General features: G+C 49.6%; 1 protein-coding gene across 3 annotated transcripts in view; it reads right to left on the reverse strand.

Moving 5' to 3' along the window:
- The window catches only part of FGF9 (fibroblast growth factor 9), a 95,691-nt gene that overhangs the window by 12,004 nt on the left and 60,827 nt on the right, over nt 1–22,860 (reverse strand). The window contains exons 1-2 of one of the 3 annotated variants that reach the window (XM_060637552.3): nt 20,389–21,236; nt 11,548–11,651 (exon numbers count right to left, since the gene is read on the reverse strand). In XM_060637552.3, coding sequence (XP_060493535.1) covers nt 11,548–11,651; nt 20,389–20,665 — 381 coding nt within the window. In that variant the 5' untranslated portion in view covers nt 20,666–21,236. Of the gene's footprint in view, nt 1–11,547; nt 11,652–20,388; nt 21,237–22,860 lie in introns of those variants that run through there. The other 2 variants (XR_009611601.3, XR_013556078.2) reach the window with 2 other exon arrangements.

Consider the following 22,860-nt stretch of genomic DNA (forward strand, 5'->3'; position numbering starts at 1 on the left):
GGAGATTTCAATGAATTATAACACACACACACACACACACACACAAGAATAGGGAAAGAGGAGATCAACTTAGGTCAGGATTTTAAGCATTTATACAGAGGATGAGGAAACACAGCTCTGTGTAGGTCTCTCCCACTTAACGCCATAACCTGTCAATCCTTAGGGGAGCCCTCTGCTCCCCTTAGGGGTGTCAGGAATGCAGACATTTTTCTCGGCCGCCTGTTGGGAGGCTGCTGGGGTGCACCAGGTCAACAGACTGAGAAGTGATGTCTGTGCACAAGGACAAGTCAGTCCCGGGCATGAGGGAGGCAGGAGGGACGAGGTGGCCGGGCCCCTGCTGGACCTGCTGGCGGGCCAGCGGCTGCCACTTGGCTCCAGGGTGGCCAGCTTTCTTTGTGAGGCCACGGGGCACCTGCCAGGCCATGGCTGATGATGATGACAGGGGAAGACCCTCCAAAGCCAGCAGTGTAGCATTGGCAGCAGCTGGGAGAAACGGCAGAAACGGACCGGACCACACCATGGGGGGCGGGGGGGGGGAGGTCAGGCGCAAAGATAACAGAATTAGCACACATCCACCAGCCACCACGTTTCCAAACCCTGCAGCAAAGCTGCCTTCGCACAAGCCTCCCTCCCCTCAGGACACCTGCCTATTGTCCTCTGTCCTCCGTGAATAATCCTGACCTCCTCTCCTACCCTAGAACTGAGCTCTCTCCTCTAAGCTCTCCGAGCCCTTTTTGCACGTAATTCTGTGATAATGTGTATCAGACCAAATTATAATTCTTGGTTGGTGTATCTGCCCCCCCCCCCCGAAGCTGCAAGTTCCAAGTTCACCCACAAGAGAAAGTACCATCTGCATTTGTACGTACAGTTGGCTCTCATCATGCGTGGCAGCGCTGTTCTCTAAAGCCGCCGTGGACGCTGAAAGGGCGAATACGGAAGCAGTGCTCCCAAGAGAAATACAGGGTCAGGTTCCTGTAAGCCCCCGGTCACAAGCATCAACACGCGATCTTGGTTTTTTGTGGGTTTCTGTTTAAGTTAATGTTGCAGATTCGTTAACGATAAACTCACAGCACGAGAGTTCATGCCCGAACAAAACTATCCAACTTATGTGGCTTGCTCCCTAACACGCGTCAGCCGTCTCACATTTAGAAATACCAGACGGGGTCGCCTGGGTGGCTCAGTCGGTTCAGCGTCCGACTTCGGCTCAGGTCATGATCTCACGGTTCGTGGGTTCAAGCCCCACGTCGGGCTCTGTGCTGACGGCTCGGAGCCTGGAGGCTGCTTCACGTTCTCTGTCTCTCTGCCCCTCCCCCGCTCATGCTCTGTCTCTCTCTCTCTCTCTCTCTCTCTCTCTCAAAAATAAACGTTAAAACATTTTAAATACTAGAAATACCACACAGCACTTCAGCACTAGCTTGGGGGGCATTTTAACCCGTAAAATCACCAACAAAAACACAAAAAGGAAAAACATGGCGCTAAACAGATGCCCAAAAGGACACCTGTTTTCAGGATGAGCTGACACAAGAAGGCAGAGCGTCACCTGGTGGGCCCCAGCTGGAAACGTGCCCATCGGGCAACTCCCTTTCGCTTCTCCGTGAATGTGTGCAAATGACCACGGAAGAGCCAGCGGGAATGATGTTAGGGTTCCAAGCAAATGCAGGAAGTAGACGAAGCGGCAAATATACAATCTGCAGGTCATGAGGATCAACCGTGTTCCCAGCAGGTGTCAGTGGGAGGTGGTGTCAGTGACGTTGTTGGCTTTGTGAAAGCAAGCGGGAAAGACTGAGGGTGTGAGCCGGTGAAGGTGTGAGCAGGCGAGGGTGTGAGTGAGTGAGCGAACGAGGGAGTGGAAGCAGGAATGAGCAGGACTGACCCAATAGCCCTTCCTAACTCTGATCAGCTTGTCCAGCATCACTAATTCAAGGAACTGGGGGAGACTGATGCACTTTACTTACTTACTTACTAATTTATTTACTTACTTATTTACTTATTTACTTACTTATTTATTTATTTATTTATTTATTTATTTATTTTTAACGCTTATTTATTTTTGAGAGACAGAGACAGAGCACCAGTGGGGGAAGGGCAGAGAGAGAAAGAGAGACATAGAATCTGAACAGACTCCAGGCTCTGAGCTGTCAGCACAGAGCCTGACGCAGGGCTCGAACTCACAGACTGTGACATCATGACCTGAGCCGAAGTCGGATGCTTAACTGACTGAGCCACTCAGGTGCCCCAAGACTGATGCACTCTAAAGAGAAGCAGGGGGCCTGTGCAATTCAGATCCTGTCCACGACATAGGCTCCAGGCAGGAGCAGTTCAGGTTCTCTGTGACCAACAGTCTATTCTGAACCGAGAGCTGATGGTGGAGGGGTGACACAGAGCACAGGGTGAGGGAGAGTTCCAGGCAGGTTAGGAGCAGAAGCAGCAGCGGGCGGGTGTGTCGGAGGCAGTCAGTTGGTACCTTTGCTGTCCCCGGTGTTGCTTTCTCTTGGGGTCCTCACACTCCCCAGTTTACAAATTAACCAGATTTCCCAGGCACAGGGAGGCTCAGGACCTCAAAACCAGAGGTCAGCATTGTCAGTGCGCAAAATAGGTGAGCGAAATATCCATTGCACAGATATGCTGCTCTTTTCCAACGAATATATGAACTGCTCTGTAACAAATTCATTTTAAACTGTTCAGGAATTCGCAGAGGTTTTTGTCATAATGTATTTTTTCAATCCAAAGACACCAGTACAATTCCTATCCTGTGGGGCTCCCTAACACTTTTTATCCAAATGGGAGCCTTCTACACAAGATGGTCAGGAGCCACTCTGATCTGTACATCAGTCCTTCTAATCTTAAATACCTCTTTATAATTTGGATGCTTAGGAGCCAGGGTCCACGGGTCTTTGTTAAGAAAGAAAGAAAGAAAGAAAGAAAGAAAGAAAGAAAGAGAGAGAGGAAGGAAGGAAGGAAGGAAGGAAGGAAGGAAGGAAGGAAGAAAGAAAGAAAGAGAGAGGAAGGAAGGAAGGAAGGAAGAAAGAAAAAGGAAGGAAGGAAGGAAGGAAGGACGGAAGAGGAAGGAAGGAAGGAAGGAAGGAAGGAAGGAAGGAAGGAAAAAAGAAAGGAAGGAAGGAAGGAAGGAAGGAAGGAAGAAAGAAAGAAAAAGGAAGGAAGGAAGGAAGGAAGGAAGGAAGGAAGGAAGAAAGAAAGAAAGAAAGAAAGAGGAAGGAAGGAAGGAAGGAAGAAAAAAAGGAAGGAAGGAAGGAAGGAAGGAAGGAAGGAAGGAAGGAAGGAAGGGAAAGGAAGGGGTGATTTGGGATCCCACTGACAACACAGTCATACTTTCAACGTGTATTAAGTGTCAACCCACAAGCAAGACAGTTTTAAGTACTGGCAGTTCCATGGGAAACAAAAGTCACCGAGTCCCTGCCTCACCCTTTATGAAAGGACTTCGAAGGACGAGGAGCCAGTGGGGGCTCTACCCCAAGAAACAGCCACTCACTCTCTCAAGCCTTCCTCATCAGACTTTGCTGGCAGGCACTAGGCAGTGGGGCTTCAGAAAAGGGAGCAGTATAGAGCAGGGACGAGCAGTCTAGAGCAGTAAAACCAAGGGCAGGAACACAGAGGGGACCTTATGTGAAGTCTGCACCTGCCATGAGGAGGATTCTACTGTGAGACTCCTGAGCCTGAGCAAAGACCGTTCCTGAACATGTTGCCTGGTACCCAGAGCCATCCTCCTCCAGAGAAGATGAGAGCAATCTACTAAGCTATTGGGACACCTGGGTGGCTCAGTTGACTTTGGCTTGGGCCATGATCTCGTGGTTCGTGAGTTCAAGCCCCGCCTCGGGCTCTGTGCTGACAGCTCAGAGCCCAGAACCTGCTTCAGATTCTGTGTCTGCCTCTCTCTCTGCCCCTCCCCTGCTCGTTCTCTCTCTCTCTCTCTCTCTCTCTCTCCCTCTCTCTCTCTCTCTCAAAAAATAAATGAACATTATAAAATTTTTTTTAATCTACTGAGCTATTAATGACTAAAACCAAATCCTTTCCAAAACCTGCAACATCTCCAGACCTATGCTCTGTGACTTTGGTCATTACTGACATGGGATGTTTTAAACATGTCTCAGTAGATCAGCAAATCAGTACAGCTACTCCGCTGAACAACAAACGCTGAAGTAAAATTAAATAAATAGAGACACATTTTTAAAATGATCTTCCACTAACTACTGGCCATCAGTATAGATGCTAAAGAAACAAACCAACCACAAAATAAAAACTAGGCTGCTAGAGAGAAAACATAATTGTTCCCAAATCATATCTGCAAAGGAAATACTAAAATCCTTCTCTTAATACATGGTTAATTCTGGTAAAATTATTTTTTATTCACAAAAATGGATGGCTGCTCTTATGCATAGGTATCGAACCAAGTTTATTAATTCACCTACGTTCCAATCATAATTGTCTGTCAGTCTCCATGTGACCTCGAGTAAACCACTAAGCCACTAAACTCTCACTCTCTCCAGCCCTAATACAAGGACAGTGTATGAACTAAACCGAATAATGCAGGATACGGTGCTCTTCTGAGGAGCCGCCCTCTTTATCCTCAGAGAATTACTCCTTGATCCTTTGAAAACTGGCAGTGTGCACCCACAGTGAAGGCAAGGCTCTATTACCCAAAACATCTGTTTAAAACCACCTACTTCCAGAGCATACCCGCTATCAGGGAGATTACGAAACAAATGACCCTTTTCATTTCCTTTACGTGAACTACGTTCCTTGGAGACCTTCTACAGGACACGCCTGAACATCTGCCATCAAAGTAAGCGGAACTGACAAACCACAGGGACAAATCGCGAAGCCCAGTGGGGCCTTGCCGTTTGGTATGGTTTCCCGTTCCACACGCACGCGAGTGTCTTCGGCCTGTTCGCAAGTTGCTCCCGAGTGCCAATGCGGAATGCCTACTGGAGACAAGAAGGCCTCCATGAAGTCGCCTCTCGGGCCTGCCGCCGACCCTCCTTGTAGGACCTCACACCTCCTGTGATGTTTTCAAAGCTGGCGTGTGCAGACCCCTGGAGCACCAGGGCCTCATCCGCGGGACTGTGAGTTTTCTGCCAGGACGTCTTCACTTTGTCTTTTCGTGTCGTGACGAAGCAAAGGGATCGTGGCGAGGCTATTCGAGACCCTCCGGAGGACCACCTGTAAGCACACACTGCCACCCAAGGACGTATCTGTGCTGAACAGCACTACCGAGTGCTACCCCCACCATCGGGGCCAACAGGAAAAGAAAGGACAGACTGGGCACATCAGCAAAGACCAGATGACATCATGTGGCGTCCCAGTAATTGGAACAGGAAGACTCGGGGGGTGGCGGGGGGCGGCCGTCTTCCCAAGGTGCTCCAAGGTGTGCAGAGCTCCAAAGAGCACTAGGGCCACACTGACAGTGAAGCACCTCTTAGCCTACGGCAGGTGACGTCTTCCATCACATCAACGCAACTGTGCCCACATGGATCTTACCGGTCTTAGAGCTTCGTGTGAACTTTCACATTAATATGCTTGGAATTGGAGCTGCCAGAGAAGTATAAGAAGTTCACGGTGGTATGTATTCAAATGACACAGTAACAGTAATTGAAATCAGTACGGGGTTCTAAGGATCTGAGATACTTTATTTTTTTCCTCTTAAAGAAGCTGATATATTCCTTCCTTTGGGGACAGGTGGATCTATGGGGTCTCTCCTCCTCCACCCCACACCATGGAAACACCTGGCAAGGGACAATTTTTGACTCACGTACCTCTGGCCGTAGAGACAACTGCTTCGACTAATGTGTTTTTTTCTTAAGTTTATGTGCGTAGGAAACATAGTCAAAAATCCATCACACCTTCTTGTATGTGGATTCATATAAACCAGGTCCCAACGTTGTCTCCGGAAACCTAACAACCAAATCTTCTAGGAAACACATGTTTCATAAGCATCTCCATCAAGATGATGGTCGGGTTCCAACGCACGGGTCTGAAGGCTGCAAGAGTCCCTCTGCCATCTACAAGGCCTGGGTCTCTCAATAAGGAAACACAGAGAGAGCTCTGTAGGTTCTCTCTGTAGGCAACTACACACAAGGTAATGCCATCGACACACAGTGCTCAAGTACAGCAAGGCTCTGCACGTGTGCAGGTCGTGACAGGCTGAGTAGTTGAGTCGACAAACACTGACCATATGCCAACTGCACATAACATGTACTGCTGGGCCCTCAAGAAACAGAAAGATGAGAAAGAGAATCTGACTCCTAGGAACTGAATCTAGTGGAAAAGACCAACAGGAATTAAAGTTCTGGACTGAATAAAGTAAGTGTTACAGAAGGGATACAAACCTGAAATCTGCACATCATCCTTCTGTATCACTTTTACAGATTCTATGCACTACTTTCCTCTATCATTGCGATTTTAGTGACTGTGCTACCTTTTTTTTTTAATATTTATTTTTGAGAGAGAGAGAGACAGAGCATAAGCAGGGGAGAGAAAGAGAGGGGGCGGGGGAAGACACAGAATCCAAAACAGGCTCCAGGCTCCGAGGTGTCAGCACAGAGCCCGATGCGGGGCTCGAACCCACAAACTGTGAGATTATGACCTGAGCCAAAGTCGGATGCTTAACCGACTGAGCCACCCGGGCGTCCCTACCGTGCTACCTTTTTTAATGAAATGGTAAAGTATCTTTCATTAAATGCAAGCTTTTTTTTTTTTTAAGATTTTATTTTTAAGTAACTCTGCACCCAACATGGGGCTCAAACTCACAACCCCAAGATCAAGAGTCTTCACATGCTCCTCTGACTGAGCCAGCCAGGCACCCCTAAATGCAAACTTCTTGAAAGAGATTAATTTTTTCCATGGCATTCTTTTTTAAAGAGATATTTATTATAGTCAATTTTTCTTAATGATTAAAGAATCTTGATAATATTCAGATAAGTTAGATTAAGACTCTCAAAGTAACTATCTGAGCCTTACTTCTAGTCTCTTTGATAAGAACAAAAGTGACAAATGTAATACTCTAATACCATAATCCTCTGGCCAAGCAAGTATGCGTGCACATGTGTGCGTGTGTCCGTGTGTGTGCGTGTGTGTGCGATCTGACACCTTCTCTATGACTCAGGCAGATACCTTAATCTTTACATTTGAAAGCTCATGTGCCCTAACTTGTCTGCTCTTCCTTTTCTGAGACTCCTATTCATGCCTCAAGATCCAGTTTCAGTGTTATCACCCAATTTCCCTGAGCAGTTATTATGCACTCTTTCGGACCCCGCCCCCCAAGATATTTGTGTGTTTTTCTAATATAGTACATTTCACACGGCACTGAATGATTATAAGTACCTTTCTCCTACCAGAGTCTGAGCTCTTTGCTGCGCTGTTATGCATTTAGCATAGAATTAGCTGTACTGCGCATGTAAGTGTTTGTAAATGAATGAGCAAACAAAGGATTGACACATGGGTGAATTAACCCATGAATGCCAGAGTCAGACCCCAACCCAGAGTCGGAAGTATTCAGGTCAGGTTGTCCTTAAATCATATCGTGATACACACTACCAATATCCTTTCTCCTACTGCCACGTTCTATGAGGATAGCAGAATCCTATGCATTTTTCTAAAGAAATATGACTCGGTTCACCTCTGGCCTTTGAGATACATTCCCAACATAAACTTGAAAACAAAAGAATTACATAGATGAAAAGAGACAAGTTACCCCAAAACACATTTTAAATTAATTTTTGCTGCATCTACACATTCATGTACTTTTCGTGAGGGGAAGTCTGCTATCTCCCCACATCTCCTCTTAGCCTTCTTTCATAGTAACACACAACCTCATTCAGGCAAAAAGTCTTTAAGCTACAATTTGTACTGTACCCTTGACCCCATCAACCGCCCCCCGGCCCGGTGGAAAATCTGCGTGCAACTGCACTACTGATCGCCAACTGTTGACTAGAAGCCTTACCTGCAACATAAGCAATTAACACACATTTTGGATACTAGATCCTTACAATAAAGTCAGCTAGCGAAAAGACAATGCGAAGAAAATGGTAAGGAAGAGAAAATACATTTACAGTACTCTATTGTATTTATTAAACAAATAAATAAATAAGTAATTAAACAAATAAAACCTGCCTATCAGAGGACCCGCACAGTTCAGACATGTGTTGTTCAAGGGCCAACTGTATTTAATAACAGAATCATTGCCAGTTTCCCTTCTTTCCTTCTCCCAGTCTCATCACAATGAAATGTGATGTTTTGGTCACTCCCGATTTCCACTGCCACACCAGATATGGTAACCACAACCCCGATGGAAAACGTAATTCCCGGCCACGGAGGAGCCCTGATCTAATTTCCATTCCCCTCTCCTGCCTCAGGTACAGACCAAAGGGAAAACCATCTGGCTTCCCAGAAAGCTTTCTTCCCAGCTCTACACGTAAGAGACAAAAAGACCTCGCGGCACACACACTTTGTGTATGCAGAGAACATCACGCGTTAGGCAGATAAGACCCAAGAGTGAATCCCAACAAATCCAAACCACACATTCTTGAGATCCAGAGTAGGAAAAGACACTCCAGATAGCCAAGTCAAGCTGTCGCTTCATAGGTGAGGAGAACAAGGGCCCTTGCAAGTGGCAGAGACAGAATGAGAGCCCAAGTCTTCTGACTCCGACTGCCAGGCTCTTACCACCATACTATCTTTTCCCAGCCTCAGCCATATCCGCCTTGGGCGGGACCCACCAGGGACGACATATCACAGTCCAGCTTAGTGTGGGAATAGGAAGATGGGGGTTCTCCCTTCCAGCAGAGTCCTAAGTACACCTGACCACAGGGGCAGAGACACAGCGAGGGCCACACCCCTCTGTTTAACGAAGCAGCAAAATAAATCACAACGCTTCGTTCTTTTCAGCCCAACAAGTGTTTATCGAGCACCTCCCTACCACGTGCAGGTGCAGGCAAAGTGGAACCCTGAATGCTGTGCCAAAGAACGCAGGCATTCACCTTCAAAGGTAAGCATCTGATCTACGTGGACAGCTGACATTCATTTGCGAGTTCTGAAGGGCAATTCTCCCAGGAGGTGGAGAATGGATTGGAGAGGGGAGAAGCTTGGTGTGCAGAAGCCTCTGGAGACCGCTCTCCAGAAGGGAAACCACAGTATGCAAAAGCGTTCCCTTCCATACTTTCCCCTGAGCAGTTCCCAAGCCTGCAGGCACTCCGTACACGAGAAACTGGGCATTCCCCAAGCACGGGGCGGTGGGGGGAGAGGAGGCCTTTTCTCGGACCCTCCCCTTCTAGCTGGGGTTCCACGACCGGGGTTGTCGGCCAGCTGTGTGGCTTTGTGGCCACATGGCAGCGGAGGTGGGACGTCTACTCCCAGCCACACACTCGGTGGGCTTCCCAGAAAACATGCCAAGAGGGGGTTCTCCAACTTTCTGCCACCTGGCCACCGTTTCGGAGAGTCCTGTCACTGATAATGACCGGGCCTACCTTCGGGGTACATTCTAGAGCCCGCATTCTGTCCGCAGCCTGTGCTGCTGACGGGGCCTACAGAGGCAGGCAGCTGGAGGAGGGGACAGACAAGCAAGAAGCCACCGAAAGAATCCAGACGGGGAGATGAGGCTCGGCTGGTCCACACACACAGAGGCCACTGTGCTGGACACAAAGTTCCAGTGCTCTCCTTGTCAACCACGAAACTGCAGGGGCGTGCACGGTGGTCCATGAAGAGGGGAACAAACGTGGCCTCTATTTGAGTTTAGTCATTTGTCACAACCTTTACAAATGTTTACCTTAATACGGGTTTTGTAAAATATAGCAATCTATATGAACTCTATTTTATATAGAGAGTCCTTAAATAATTTAACATACACTGTTGAGACCCAGACTCGAAAAAAATTGTTTGGGTGGTGATGTGTGATCAAAAAAGCCTAGAGACCATGGTGATAAACCAGTCCCTCCACCCACTAGATGTCAGACTGTGCCCTCCACACAAGAAGCGTTTTATTGAGTTCAACTGTGACCGACCTAATTAAATCCACACGATATACCTAAAAGTGGAAAAAAAAAAAAAAAATTTGAGGGGGTGACAAAGGAGAACATCATTTTATGTTTTAAAAGTTTAAAAGCTTCCTTATACCTTGTATCTTTGCACTTAAAAGTGCTGGCAAAGATAACTTAGGCAGTAAATAACTTGATCTAAAACACGAACGGTGTTTCAAAAGCTCAACCCAATCCTATGCTTAAAAAGAGACTTTAAAATCATCTATTTTCTCAAGGACACACTTCTTTTTAAAAGACTTAAACATCTAGCAAAATCAACCGATCTAGATTCAAATTTCACCAAGGCAGAAAAACCAATGTCACATCATTGAAAATGGTGTGTGCTGTATTCAAATGGCGCAGGACACTTATTGTCATCTGGGGATTTTGCATCTGAAAGCATTCCAACCCCTGCGTGTGTATGTGTGAGTACACACATATATTTTCTAATATGTGGACAAGAAAGGGGTATATCTAGACAAGGTTTCTCTCCATTATGTATAAAAATGCCCTTCATTTCTGCCTCCCATTCTCAGTTTCTTTTAATTTTCAACTTTTTGTGGATCTAATCGAACTTCTCCTATTGCCGATAACGCGGATTAAATTCTCATTTGGCCACCGATAATGGCAAGGAAAAACTAAAGACTGGTTTCACTACAAGCTTTTTTTTTGTCGAAAATTCAAGTTGGTGTGTAGTAACGAATAATCTATTATTCATACTCATACATTTAGCAAAAAAAAAAAAAATGCATTAAGTTCCTACTGTAAAGCATGCACTGTGTTTTAGAAACTGCTAGTACAAGTAAGGAGATAACAAAGATGTAAAGTCAGTCCCCTTCGCTCAAAGCAGAAGCAAGGACTTTGTCTCAGTCACTGCCATCCCAGAGTGCCTAGAATACCACCTGGCACCTGCTAGGATACAATAAATACTTCTTCAGTGCCTCCTTCCGGGAGCTTACAACCCGATGGGAAGTGAGATGGAAAGTGAGACCGGAAAAAAAAAAAGAAACTTATGATACTTGCAAATAATTATAATATTTTTATATTCTTATTCACGTACAAGAATATCTGGCAATAATTTCCATCCCTCTCTTCCCTCTACATAATGAGAGTCTTATGGAGCTCAGAGAAAGGGTTTATACTCACTGCATGGCTGTCTGTTTCTAGTTTTAATTACACCGCTTTGCAAAGCTTAGGAGAAGATAATTTCAATTCATTTCAAAAATAACTCCCATTCAATACAAGAAGATGGGATTTTTCACACTTGTGAATTTTTTATTTACTTGACAATGAAAATGGTTTGGCATATAAATAAAGCATTTTCTTAGAAACTTGGGTCTGGTGAAGGTCCAGGGCTGATATCTATAAATACAAACAGAATGGTTTTTCTCAAAAAGCAAGAACTTACGCTCTCCTTCCAAAGAGACTCAGCCTCATTTCTAGATATGTATCATCTACAGAAAATGCAGTTCCAATCAAATAAAGCATGAAGATCGCCAAAGTCTCTCCCAGTACTTACTGATCCATACAGCTCCCCCTTCTCATTCATCCCGAGGTAGAGTCCACTGTCCACGCCTCGAATGCTGACCAGGCCCACTGCTATACTGATAAATTCCAGAATGCCTAAGAGACAAATGGCAGAAGGCAGAAGACAGGTCAGAGCACAGAGCAATTCCTTAGTCTCAGCATCCCTAAGACTTTTTGAGAGGACACTGAGCCCAACTCCCAACTTGGATAATCTCACACTTATTGAAGAAGTGTCTTCTCTTGGGGCTCCTGGGTGGCTCGGTCAGTTAGGCGTCCGACTTCAGCTCAGGTCATGATCTCGCGGTTAGTGGGTTCGAGCCCTGCGTCGGGCTCTGTGCTGATGGCTCAGAGCCTGGAGTCTGCTTCGGATTCTGTGCCCCCTCTCTCTCTGTCCCTCCCCCGCTTGTAATTTCTCTCTCTCTCTCTCTCAAAATAAACATTTTTTTTTAAAAAATTTAAGTGTCTTCTCTTAAAACCACTGCCTAAGAAAACTGATTTTTCAACTAAATTCCATCTTACAAAAATGATATAAAAGTACTTACTAACATGACACATAACAACAACAAATTTTTTTAAAGCTAGTGTTTACAGATACCCTAAGAAGTGATATGACAGATAAATCAAAATACATCTTCAAATTAACCTTAGAAGAGTCTACTTTAAGAGAAAAACAACTTACTTCTACTTCATAAATACGAAATTAAGTATTTGTGTATGGGCAGGTATTGGAAAATATTCTATTCAGAGACTGATCTTATGTCCCTTAAAATAAGAGTATGAGGTGCTAACCAAAGACCTGATTGGTTTATATAGAATATTATTCACCTTTTTATTGTATAACTTTATTGAGCTCCACCTGGAAAATTAAAATAGCCTACATACATCCCAAATATTTCTGCTTAAACGAAGTACTGATTTTTGCTGTACTTATCCAAGCCTCAAAGAACTAGTTAAACAATTAAGATAACATAATATTCTGAGGGGAAAATGCTAACATCAAAAATGCTCTTGAATGAAAATGGGTATGAAGGACTACATCCCCAAATCAAACCAACATCATGATCTTTTTCCCCCCATCTTTCCCCGTGCTTACCTCACTAAGAATAACAACACCTAAGCTGGGCATCCATCCAGAATTTTATGGCCATACAACAGCAACTTTAATTTCTCTAACTATATTGTTGTTTTAAGATGATTACCCAACTGTATATCTGGGACAATGCTAGTATTTCTTGTGCTTAGCCATTCACTCAATTTTGTTATAAAAGGATATCCTCTGTGTAGACCTTGAGTTAACACATACCAAATATTGAATTCTTGTTTTAAAAATATCTTCAAATATTGAAAAATTCACTTACAGTTGAGAGTTTAGCAAAACACTAAGGATAACAGTGTGCTATAGTCAGTCTCCTGTGACTAATAAAAAAGCACTTATGTGGATTTTGAAACAATTAATTCTGCAACTCTCACAAAATAGACTGTGCTGCAAAATCCAAAGAAGACGTGCGCTACATAAATCTCATAAAGCAAAGGGTTCCAAGGTGATACAACAAAGAAGAGAGATTTCTTATAAAGGGGGAGTCTTAATTCTTTATAAGCACAAAATGTAACCAATATCGTGTGTCTGCATTTTATAGAATATCTGTCTGAACATGCAAAACTATTTATTTTCATAAAATGTGAAGCAGTGCATGGAAAAAGATATAAAGAGAAATTACAAATTACACTTCGGATCTGATCATCTCAGACTCTACGTCAGAAGGTGCGTCCAAAGAAGCTAGTGGACGACGAGCCTTCCCCACCTCACAGAGCAAACGGAAAGGTCAGTAAGGAAATACTTCCAGGAGATTCCCTTCGCACGAGATGCACTCCCTGACTGACGCAATTCTTTCCTTTCATTGTACTATTTCCAATTCTTATGATTAAAAGCTCATCTCAGCTATGGCATTTGACTACTATTGGGAGTCACGTGCATCACCTCTTCTTAGCTACCTGAAAACAACCACAATATAGGTCACGGTGATCCCGAAATGAGTATAAGGAATTTGCCAGTGTCCAATTTTCATCATAAAACGAAAGACAGGAAGCATTTTGCCCCCGTTGGGGTCTGATCAATTTACTACGTCCTATCAATGGGGAAGGCTTTAATCCCAAGACTAAAAGACACTCGCATCTTCTCCCAGGGTATGTGAGGATCTCTGTGTTTTCCCTAAACATGAGGCAGCTCTGGGAACGAGTCATGAATATTCATCATCGTTGCCCGTCAGGCCCAAAAGCAACAGGGTGGGTGGGTGTGATCTTACAAAACCGTTCCACTAGCTTGCCTGCAGAACATCGAGAACACTCTCGATACCGAAAACGACGACAGTCAAGATAGCTTGGACACTGGAGCATTTAGTCAGTGCCAGCGGTGCCTTCCACTCAGTGCTCACAACAACCCAAGGCATTACAACGTTTTACTCTTCAGCTCACAAATGGGGACACGGAGGCGTTAGGATGTTAAATAATTTGCCCCTGCGCAATCAGACACCGAAGCCCATATGCTTGTTGATTATGCACATCTTACCACTGTTTTTACCTTTTTTTTTTTTTTTTTCATGTATCCGTGATTTCTGTACCATATTGATAGAGTCATTCCCTTACTGGTGACTAGAAGTCGTTACCTAGATGAGACTCCACCACAGTGGGCATCTCCTATGCATGTAGACTATTTACCCAAAGTGTTTACGTGCGCAAAGTTCAAGTCTGCTAGAGGCCTTACGGACTGAAATTATTATATATTCTGGAAATGAAAGTATTGAGATATCTACCTTGTTTCTTTTTCTGGCATCAACAAGATAGCTGTAATTCATTTATACTGACTTATCCAATCAACCAACTATTATTGAGTGACTATCGTAAGCCAAGAACTGTGCTGTGTATTGAATATATAAAGATAAATAAGCCATGGCTAGGCCTATATCCTCAAAGAGTTTACCATCTAGTGGAAGGAGAGACAAATGAGTAGATAAATACAACAATGTGGGAAAGGCAGTGAGAAGAAGACGTTTAGGGTGTGGTCGGTGTCCAACGAAGAGTAGCTCACTCAGGTTTGGGAAGGGAAGTCAGAGGGGGCCTCCGGAAAGAAATGATTCCTGAGACAAGTTTCCGAGGCAGCTCTCGAGGTGAGAAGAAACTACCTATGTAGTTACCCCAGGTGGAAAGGATTTGATCATCTCAAACCACCATCCTTGAAAAATAGACACCTCAAAAGAAAGGCACGGCTTTTTATGAGGTCATCTCAATGATCCAAGGGCAAGCAGAAAAGCAGAACACCTGAATGCCTGAGTCACAGCATCCCCCTCCCCCCCCCCCCCCCCCCCCCAGAGCACCAACAGCATAAGGTCAGAAAGACCCGGCAACAGGGCAACAAGATCCCCTCCGCCCACATTGGAATCCTTATCATTCCTGGAACCATCTTGTCCACAGTGAACTCCATAACCTCCACCGAGTCAACTAATGTCTCTCTGGGCCTGAGCCAAGCAAGGGCTTCCAACCATTCTCACTTGAGGGCAGCCCCCACCCCTGTTTTTGCATGAGCGTCCGGCATAGAGGGGTGCTGGATCAATACAACCCAGGAGAAGGCTTCCGTGTAGAAACCCTTAAATGTTTAATGAGCAACAGGAGAGGGAGGGCAAGATGGGAAAAGCCAGGAAGAGAAGAAAGAAAACAGGAAGCGAGAGAGGGGGAGGGAACGGTGGGATTGTTGCCGAACACCTAAATGTACGCCCTCACACGTGGGCCGCTGGGGGCTGTCCCTTCTCTTAGGCAGGCACAACCAAGGCATCCTCAACTCAGAAGGGCCCCAGTAATGGGTGGCGGTGGAGTGACACGGGAAGCACAGGGTCAGCGGCTGGTAGCTTCTGACTGTTATTCTCTTTCACAGCAGCCAACAGTTCCTTTGAGGATGTGCTCACTGGGCCCAAGGGGGTCTCATGGGGTCTGAGGTCATCTCTGGTCCACAGGAGGCTGGGACAGCTCCCGAGACCACTTTAGGAAAATGACCACACCAGACCTTTGCTCCAGACTTACTAGATATTAGTGGTCAGCCCAGAGCTCTGTTCAAATGGGCCACGAACCCAAAGCTGGCCCGGCTCCCAAAAGCCCGTCTGTATCGGGCCTCATGTCCAAGGCCATAATAAGGCCGGCCATGGCAAGTGGAAGGGCGGGCACATGTTCCACTGTGGCCCGTGTTAAACAACCCTCTGGGCTAAAAGCCCCCAACACTTAACAGAGCTGCATTCTTTAGAGGACAAGAATGTATGTGGACTGTGGAGAGAGACAAGACAGGAGGCTTTCGAAAATAGATTAGCACCCCTCCCTACGGAGCTCCCTCCTCACCCAGAGAATCCCACACCCGGGCTGCCAAATCAATCATCTCCAAGCCTGGGACGGAGTAAAGCTGAGTCTGTAGCAATCAGAGCAGATCTCAGAGTTTCCTTAGGAAATGACGAAGTGGGAGTTACAACTCCCAGTTTTTCAAGAATCTGAACCAATCCGGAAAATAACACCTTAAACAGGCAGTCTTTCTTAGAGCAGCCCCAGGTCGGATGCTCATCTGGAGGGCTGATGAAGTCTGGCCTTTTCGAGCCAACACTCCAGCCCAAAGGGCACAGCAGCAGAGAAGCACGCCATCTTTCCACGAAGTCAGGGGGTCGGTCCACTCGGGCTTCCTTGTGCCAAATCAAATAGCGGAAAAGGAGCAGCGCTCACTTTTTGATTATTCTGCATTACCTTTTCCTCAATCGATTTTCTGCTCACTTTTTTTCCCCGTCGAGCAAGTGCTTTAAAGACAAAAACTATGCATGAAGTGAAACATCCCGCGCCACCCCCCCCCCCCCCCCCCCGGAGCCTATTACCCAGAGAGATGCAATACCTTGTGCCAGTTCTCCTGGCTCAGCCTTATCTGCATACCACCCCCCCCCCCCCCCGAGGAAAACACAAAGGGCTTTCTCAAGGTCCCACCTAAGTTGTCACTGCCGCAGCTCCCGCTGGGACGACGGTAAGATGCCCCCGCCCCCACGTCCCCTGCACTGCTGCTGTGTCACCACGAAGCCTGCCAGCAGCTGCAGTCACCTGCGGCTGCATGGGGGGGTGGCAAAAATCATTCCTCCGGCACGTCTCCTGCCGCCAGCTCATTGCACGCAGAAATGCACCTTATATTTTTCATCGAAGTGTAAACCACCCCCACCCCCTACCTACAGCTACTCCTTTCTAAAGAATCGGGACAGAAACCGAGGGTCTTGAGGACTGAGTCCCCTGCAGGGAGCTGGGGCGAGGAGAGGGAGGCAGCGGGCCGGGAAGGGAGGAGGCCGGCCAGGGCGGCTGCGGCGGGGAGCGGGGAGCGAGCGGGAGCGCCAGGTGTGGCGGGCCGCTGCAGCCCCTCCGCCCCCTCCCCGGGCCGCGCGCTCCCCCGCCCTGCCCGCAGGGTCCTAGCGCCGCGGAGCCCGGCCCTGCTTCCGGGCGGGGCTGGGAAGGCAAGGGTAGGAGGCTCCCGGCACTCGCTCGGCGCTGCAGAGGTTGCTAATATTGGGACCTGCCGCAGCGGTAGCGGCGGGAGACCGCGGCACTGCTGTCACCCCGGGGGCCGCTTCTGCCGGCAAGCGGATGAAAGACTTAAATAACCCTCCTGCCTCACCCTCCTTCCCCACCCCCACTGCGCACAGCCACCCACTCGGCTCCATCCAAACGGGGGCGAGTGGCACAGCGGAGCGCCGGGCGCGCCCTTCCCCCCGCGGCCGGCTCCCGGCCGACCCTCGAGCTCGCAGACCCGAGCCCCTTCTCCCCCCGCCCCCCAACGCGGGCCGGGGCTGACCTCCCCTCCTCTCCTCCTCCCCGCACTGCCCCTACCAACCCGGCCAACAGTGCCCAGCGAGTCTAAGGAGTAGAGATGTCACTTCCTTGGCGACACCTTTCTCCAACCTCCAGGATTGGGGGGTGGGGTAGGGGTGGGGGGTGACGACTTCCAGTTATTTTTTGTTCTATGGTCTCTATTCAGCTGCTGTAGCAGCGGTCCTCGTCCGATGACCCCAGAACTCGCTTTTGGGGTTCTCTCCACCCTCGCGGTCCCCACGATTCAACCCTTGCATCCTCACTCTCCCCGGTGGCAGTTACTAGATTTCTAATGACTCACTCGACTGCGTTTAGCAAACGTCCTACCCTAAAGGTGACTGCATTAAAAAAAAAAAAGAAAAGAAAAAAAGAAAAAGGCTATGGGGGGGGGGGGGGGGGACGTGGAGGAACCCCAAATGGAACAGCCCATAATCTGTCCACGCCAGGGCCCAGTCGGGCTGCGCCGGGGTTCCGAGGCGCTCTCGCCAAGGCAGGACTCGGCTAATTCACACAATGAAGCTACCCTCGCTCCGCATTGTTGCCCCGCCGCGCTCCCCCGGGCCCGGAGGCCAGGGCCCAAGCCGGGGCGCCGAGACGCAGGCCCGCGGGCCGCGAGCTCCGCTCCCGGAACGCCGTTAACAATAGCTCACCGCCCCCTCCACCCGCCTCCGCGGCCCTTTGTCCCCCCCCCACCCCTTCCCCTGCGGCTCCGGCCGGCAGGGCCGGGGTCCTCGACCCACCTCCCAGGCACCGCTGAGCCATCGATTCTCCGAGACCCGGCTGCGTGCTTCAGATGAGGGAGATGGGTCCGAGACGGCACGGGGGAGGCCAGGGGTACGACCTCCAGCCTGATCTCAGTCCCCGCCACCAGCTCTCCCGCCGCGGTGCGCGCCTCCGGCGGTTCCCACACCGCGAACACCCGCGCTGCCCGGGGCGGCGGCTGTCAGCCTCGCTGGACCCACACTCACACACAAAGAGAAAGCGAAGGCACTAAACTTGGGCCAAAAAAATCTCATTCCCTAAACACTACCAGAAGCGTGTCGGCCCCTGCCCGTCGCCCCCGGACGCAAGGAGTCCCTGCAGCACCGAAGGGCGCACTCCAGCCCGGTAGAAAGGGGGACGGAAACGGAGCGTGTTTAGGACCGCGCGGAGCTGGCCGGGCGGCCGCCGAGAGCGCCGGGGGGCCCGGGCTGCCGACTCGGCACCTGCCGGCCGGGAGCGCGGGAGGACCGGGGCTCCAGCCGCCCGGCGCACCTAGGCCGCCCGCCCACGCCGCCGGCCAACCGCCGGCGCGGTGCAGACGTCCAGCGGGGGGCCGCTGCGGCCGGGCGCACATTCGCTCCCCCACCCACGGTCGCCCACCGTGGCCTGTTGTTCGGGTACCGAGCGCTAGGCACGGTAGCAGCCCTTAAAGTAGCCAGACAGAACAGCACTTTTAGTAAAGTTTAGTCTACGCTTTGCAACAACCAGGGCTGCGTTCACTTCGGGGGGCGGGGGGAGGGGCAGTTATATTTCAACTGAATAATTGCAAAGCAAAGACCTACAGCTTTGCCTCTTCCTTTCCTTTTTTTAAGCAGAGAGGGGAGACTGCCAGAAATATTTACACTAGTAGGTTCAGCTTGGGGCTTAGGCTTGGCGGTGAGCAAAAGGAGAAAATCCTGGGCCTCGTGGATCTGGGACCATCCCCATCCCAGGCCTGAGTCGTCCTCACCTTCTGGCATCCTCTACAGCCCCACGAATGTAAACAGATAGTTTAGGCTGCGTTCAACATCTGGCATTAAAGCATGAGAAAGAAAAATCACCACAGGACTTTGTTTTTTACGACCTAGTTTAAGTGTTGTCAGGTGGGTTCACTGAGAAGTTAACTCCTTCCAACAGTCTGGTTGCCCAACTGGAGCTTGCTTGCTTTTTAGTGAGTAAGGAAAACACCCGAGAGTCTCCCCATCGGTATTGTGCTCGCTGACACTGTGCTGCTGGGCTCAGGGTGGCCCCGCAGGCACGTGCGTGCAGGCATTAAAGGGAGCAGAGTCACCAGCACCCGGGTCTGCAGCCCTCAGTGCTGAGTCACAAGTACCCTCCTTGGGAAATGAAATCCTCGGAATGTCCTTTAAAATTAGCTCGCAGCTTTTGCACGCGCGCGCGCGCGCACACACACACACACACACACACACACACCAGGGAACCACCCAGGAAAGCCACACAGGGCTGCACACTGTACAAATACAGAGCATAGGTAATAACTTGATAGCTGTAAAGACAAACGCCCCCGGTGAGCGTTCGACCCCTTCCCGAGTCATTTTCCCCCAGCGCTCTGCCTCTGCTGCTCTCGGAGTCTAAAATATGACTTTAGTCCTCCCAGCAGAACAATCAGTCAGCAACCTTCGCCTACGGGGTTTTCAGACCCTCGCGGTGGGAATAAACAATACGCTTAATTTACAATTCAAGCAGTGTACTTATTAGAAGAAAAAGAGGGGGAGCAAAAACTTCATTGGGGCACAAGATAATAACCACTGCCTTCGGCAAAATGCATTTTCAAGTTCTCAGTAGTTAATGATTAAAGCTTTAAACTCGCGGAATCAGTCCATTCAAAAGAAACTTCCTAAACCCGATCTTCCCGTGTATCTGATGCAAAAGAACTAGAGACTTGTGTTATATTTATAAATCATGCCCTCCTTTCAAAAAAAAAAGTGGGGGGGCCTTTCAATGTAGAGTTGCATCAGTGCCAGCAGCGGATCTGCAATTCCGGAGGCTTTTTTTTTTTTTCTCTTTTCTTTCTTTCTTTCTCTTTTTTCTTTTCTTTTCTTTTTTTTTTTTTTTTTTTTTTTTTTTAAGCTGGCAAGACAGAAACAGAAGCAGAGGGAGAGACCCCTTCCTGCATACCCCCGCCCGGCCACCACCTTCTTGGTAGTTATAACCCGAACATGGCATCGCACGGACATTAAAGGGTTAATGGTATACCTACCAAATCGGCTGTGGTCTTTCCTGGTTCCCTGGATAGTACCATTGGGGAAGATTTCTAAGTGAAATCCAGTCCTGCAGTATAGCTGCCTCCGCCTGAGAATCCCCTTTAAATGATCCAGGTCCGTGACCGCGGGTCCCCTGGGAAGCCCCCCTGCTTCGGACTGACCCAGGTGGTCACTTAACAAAACCGGACTGTCCACCGGCAACACGGGCACATTCCCAAATGGTACCGCATCCTGCACACCGAAATAGTTCCCAACTTCACCTAAGGGAGCCATCAGAGGACTCGGCTTTTGGAGCACAGCAATAAACAATAATGACGGTATGAACCCAGAAGATATTAGGCGAGGTATATCCAACTCCCCTCCCTTACTGCAGTTGCGGAGAGAGAGAAAAAAAAAAAAAGGTTCTTTTCTTCAATCCATTAAATGCATAAATAAAAGTAATCTGCTGTTTCACTGGCACAGGTTCAAGGTCAAACCACTGATAGTCTAAGAAACCACCACTTTATACTCACACACTGACATATTGATAAACATATCTATGTATCTCTATGGATAGATCCCCAGCTCTTAGCAGGCAGGAAGGTCTTCATCCCATCCGACCGTAATAAGGAAAAAAAATCCGTAGTTTCTCCATTTGGTTTGAGATCGGAATGACCATAGCAACTTAAATGCCTAGGCGTTATTATAAGGATTTTTAAGATGCACGGGCTACGTCAGAATTTACGGATCCCGACTCCAGGAAGGCATGCGCTGTTTTTACTCTAACCGACTCTGCAGACATCAGCATGAATCCTTCAAGGGGAAAAAAAAAAAATCTCACGTTGGCGGCGGCGACAAAATCTCCCCTCCCGGTCCCCCCTCTAAAAAAAAAAAAAAAAAAAAAAAAATTATTGTTATTTAAAAAAACAAAAAGCAGAAAAAAACTTTAGGCGTCCAAAGCTAGTATCCAGAATTCTCCAGAGGCTCGGCAGACGTCCATTGGCTTAGAACGGGTGGCGAGCGGCGAGCGAGCGGAGCCGCGACCGGGAGCTCGCGTGCCGCCCTGGCTGCCGCGAACAGGTGTTGCCGCGCCGGCTCGCGGAGCGTTGTAGCCGGGCGGAGCGCTCCTCCTGCGCAGCCCCCGCCGGCGCGCAGAGTGGCGCAGGCAGCGGCATTGGGCTGGGTTTAAGGTAGCGCCGCGGCCGCCCGGGCTCCCCGCGGTCCTAGCGCCCGCCCGCACGGCCCGCGCGGCTCTGCCGCAGGCCCGGCGCAGCGTGCCAGAGCGCGGGACTTCCCGGGAGACGGCCGAGCAGCCCTCGCCGTACAAAGGAGGATGCACCGGGGGAGGCGGGAGGCGGGAGGCGGAAACGCCGCGTCTCCTGCTGAATCGAGGCTGGCGACCTAAAATCTGGCTGGAGACACCGACGGAGGTTCAGACTGCCATCGGGAAGCGGGTTTTCGCGTGGACTCTGCAGTGTTGCCTTGCATTATAAAATAAAACTTAGTTGAAAGAGTTGGAGGGAAGTGGGGGGGATTCGGTGAGCTCGAATGCACAGGGCAGTTTCTCTTTCATTCTTAATGCCAGACACGCAGAGGCGCAAACCGTGCTGCAGGTAAGCCGGATGGATGTGGACCCAGCTTCTCTCTCTCCCTGTCTTTTTCCTCTCTGTCTCTCGGTCTCTCTCTCCCTCTCCCTACCCACCCCCCCCCCCCCCACACACACACACAGGCGAGGCAGATGTGCCCACCGTTCTGTTCGGGGCTTTCTGACGGCATCGGTTTCTACACACCCGGCTATGTTTAGGTCCAGCCTGGCAGCCCGGATCCGGGCGACCGCGGTGCAGCCGGCAGCGGGGGCGCCAGAGAACCGCCTCGGCCCCCGAGTTCCACTAGCGCGCGCATCTTCGGAGGGTCGGGGTGGAGGCGAGCGCGCCAGTGGACCCCCTCTTTGCCCCCAGCCACGCTGTTGAGGGCGAGCCGTGCCGCCCTGGCGGTTGCGGCCCGACCGAGGAGTTCCGGGGTCTCCCCCACGGTCGGAAGCCAGCCGCGGAGTCGGGGGAGCGCGCGGGAGGCGCGTGGGGGGCGCCCTGGGGCCCGCAGCCGCTCCTTGCTGCCCTGCCTCGCGGGGCCCCAAGCGCAAGCCCGAGCCCCGGAGCCCGGGCTCGGCTTCCTGCCCGCGGCCAGCGGCCTCCGCGCCCGGCCACGGGCCGGGACAAAGAAAGAAATCGCCACCCCGGGCCTCGGGGGGCCCCGCCGAGCCAGGCCGGCCCCGGAGCCCGGCGGCGGCGCGCTCGGAGCCCGGGCCGGCCGGCCGGCCGGCGCCGGGACCCCCCGCGCCGCCCCCCGCCCCCGCGCGCGCACACCTTCGCCCCGCAGTCCGCCCGCCGGCCCCTCGCCCCGCCGCTCCCCTTTGTTCACATTGTCTCAGAAATGGCCCGGCTCTCGGGTCAAGATGGTGAAAGTTGCCGGGACTTGAGCACGGCTCTAGT

The sequence above is a fragment of the Panthera onca genome, chromosome A1 (genome assembly GCF_046562875.1).
Source record: "Panthera onca isolate mPanOnc1 chromosome A1, mPanOnc1 haplotype 2, whole genome shotgun sequence".
Lineage (NCBI taxonomy): Eukaryota > Metazoa > Chordata > Mammalia > Carnivora > Felidae > Panthera > Panthera onca.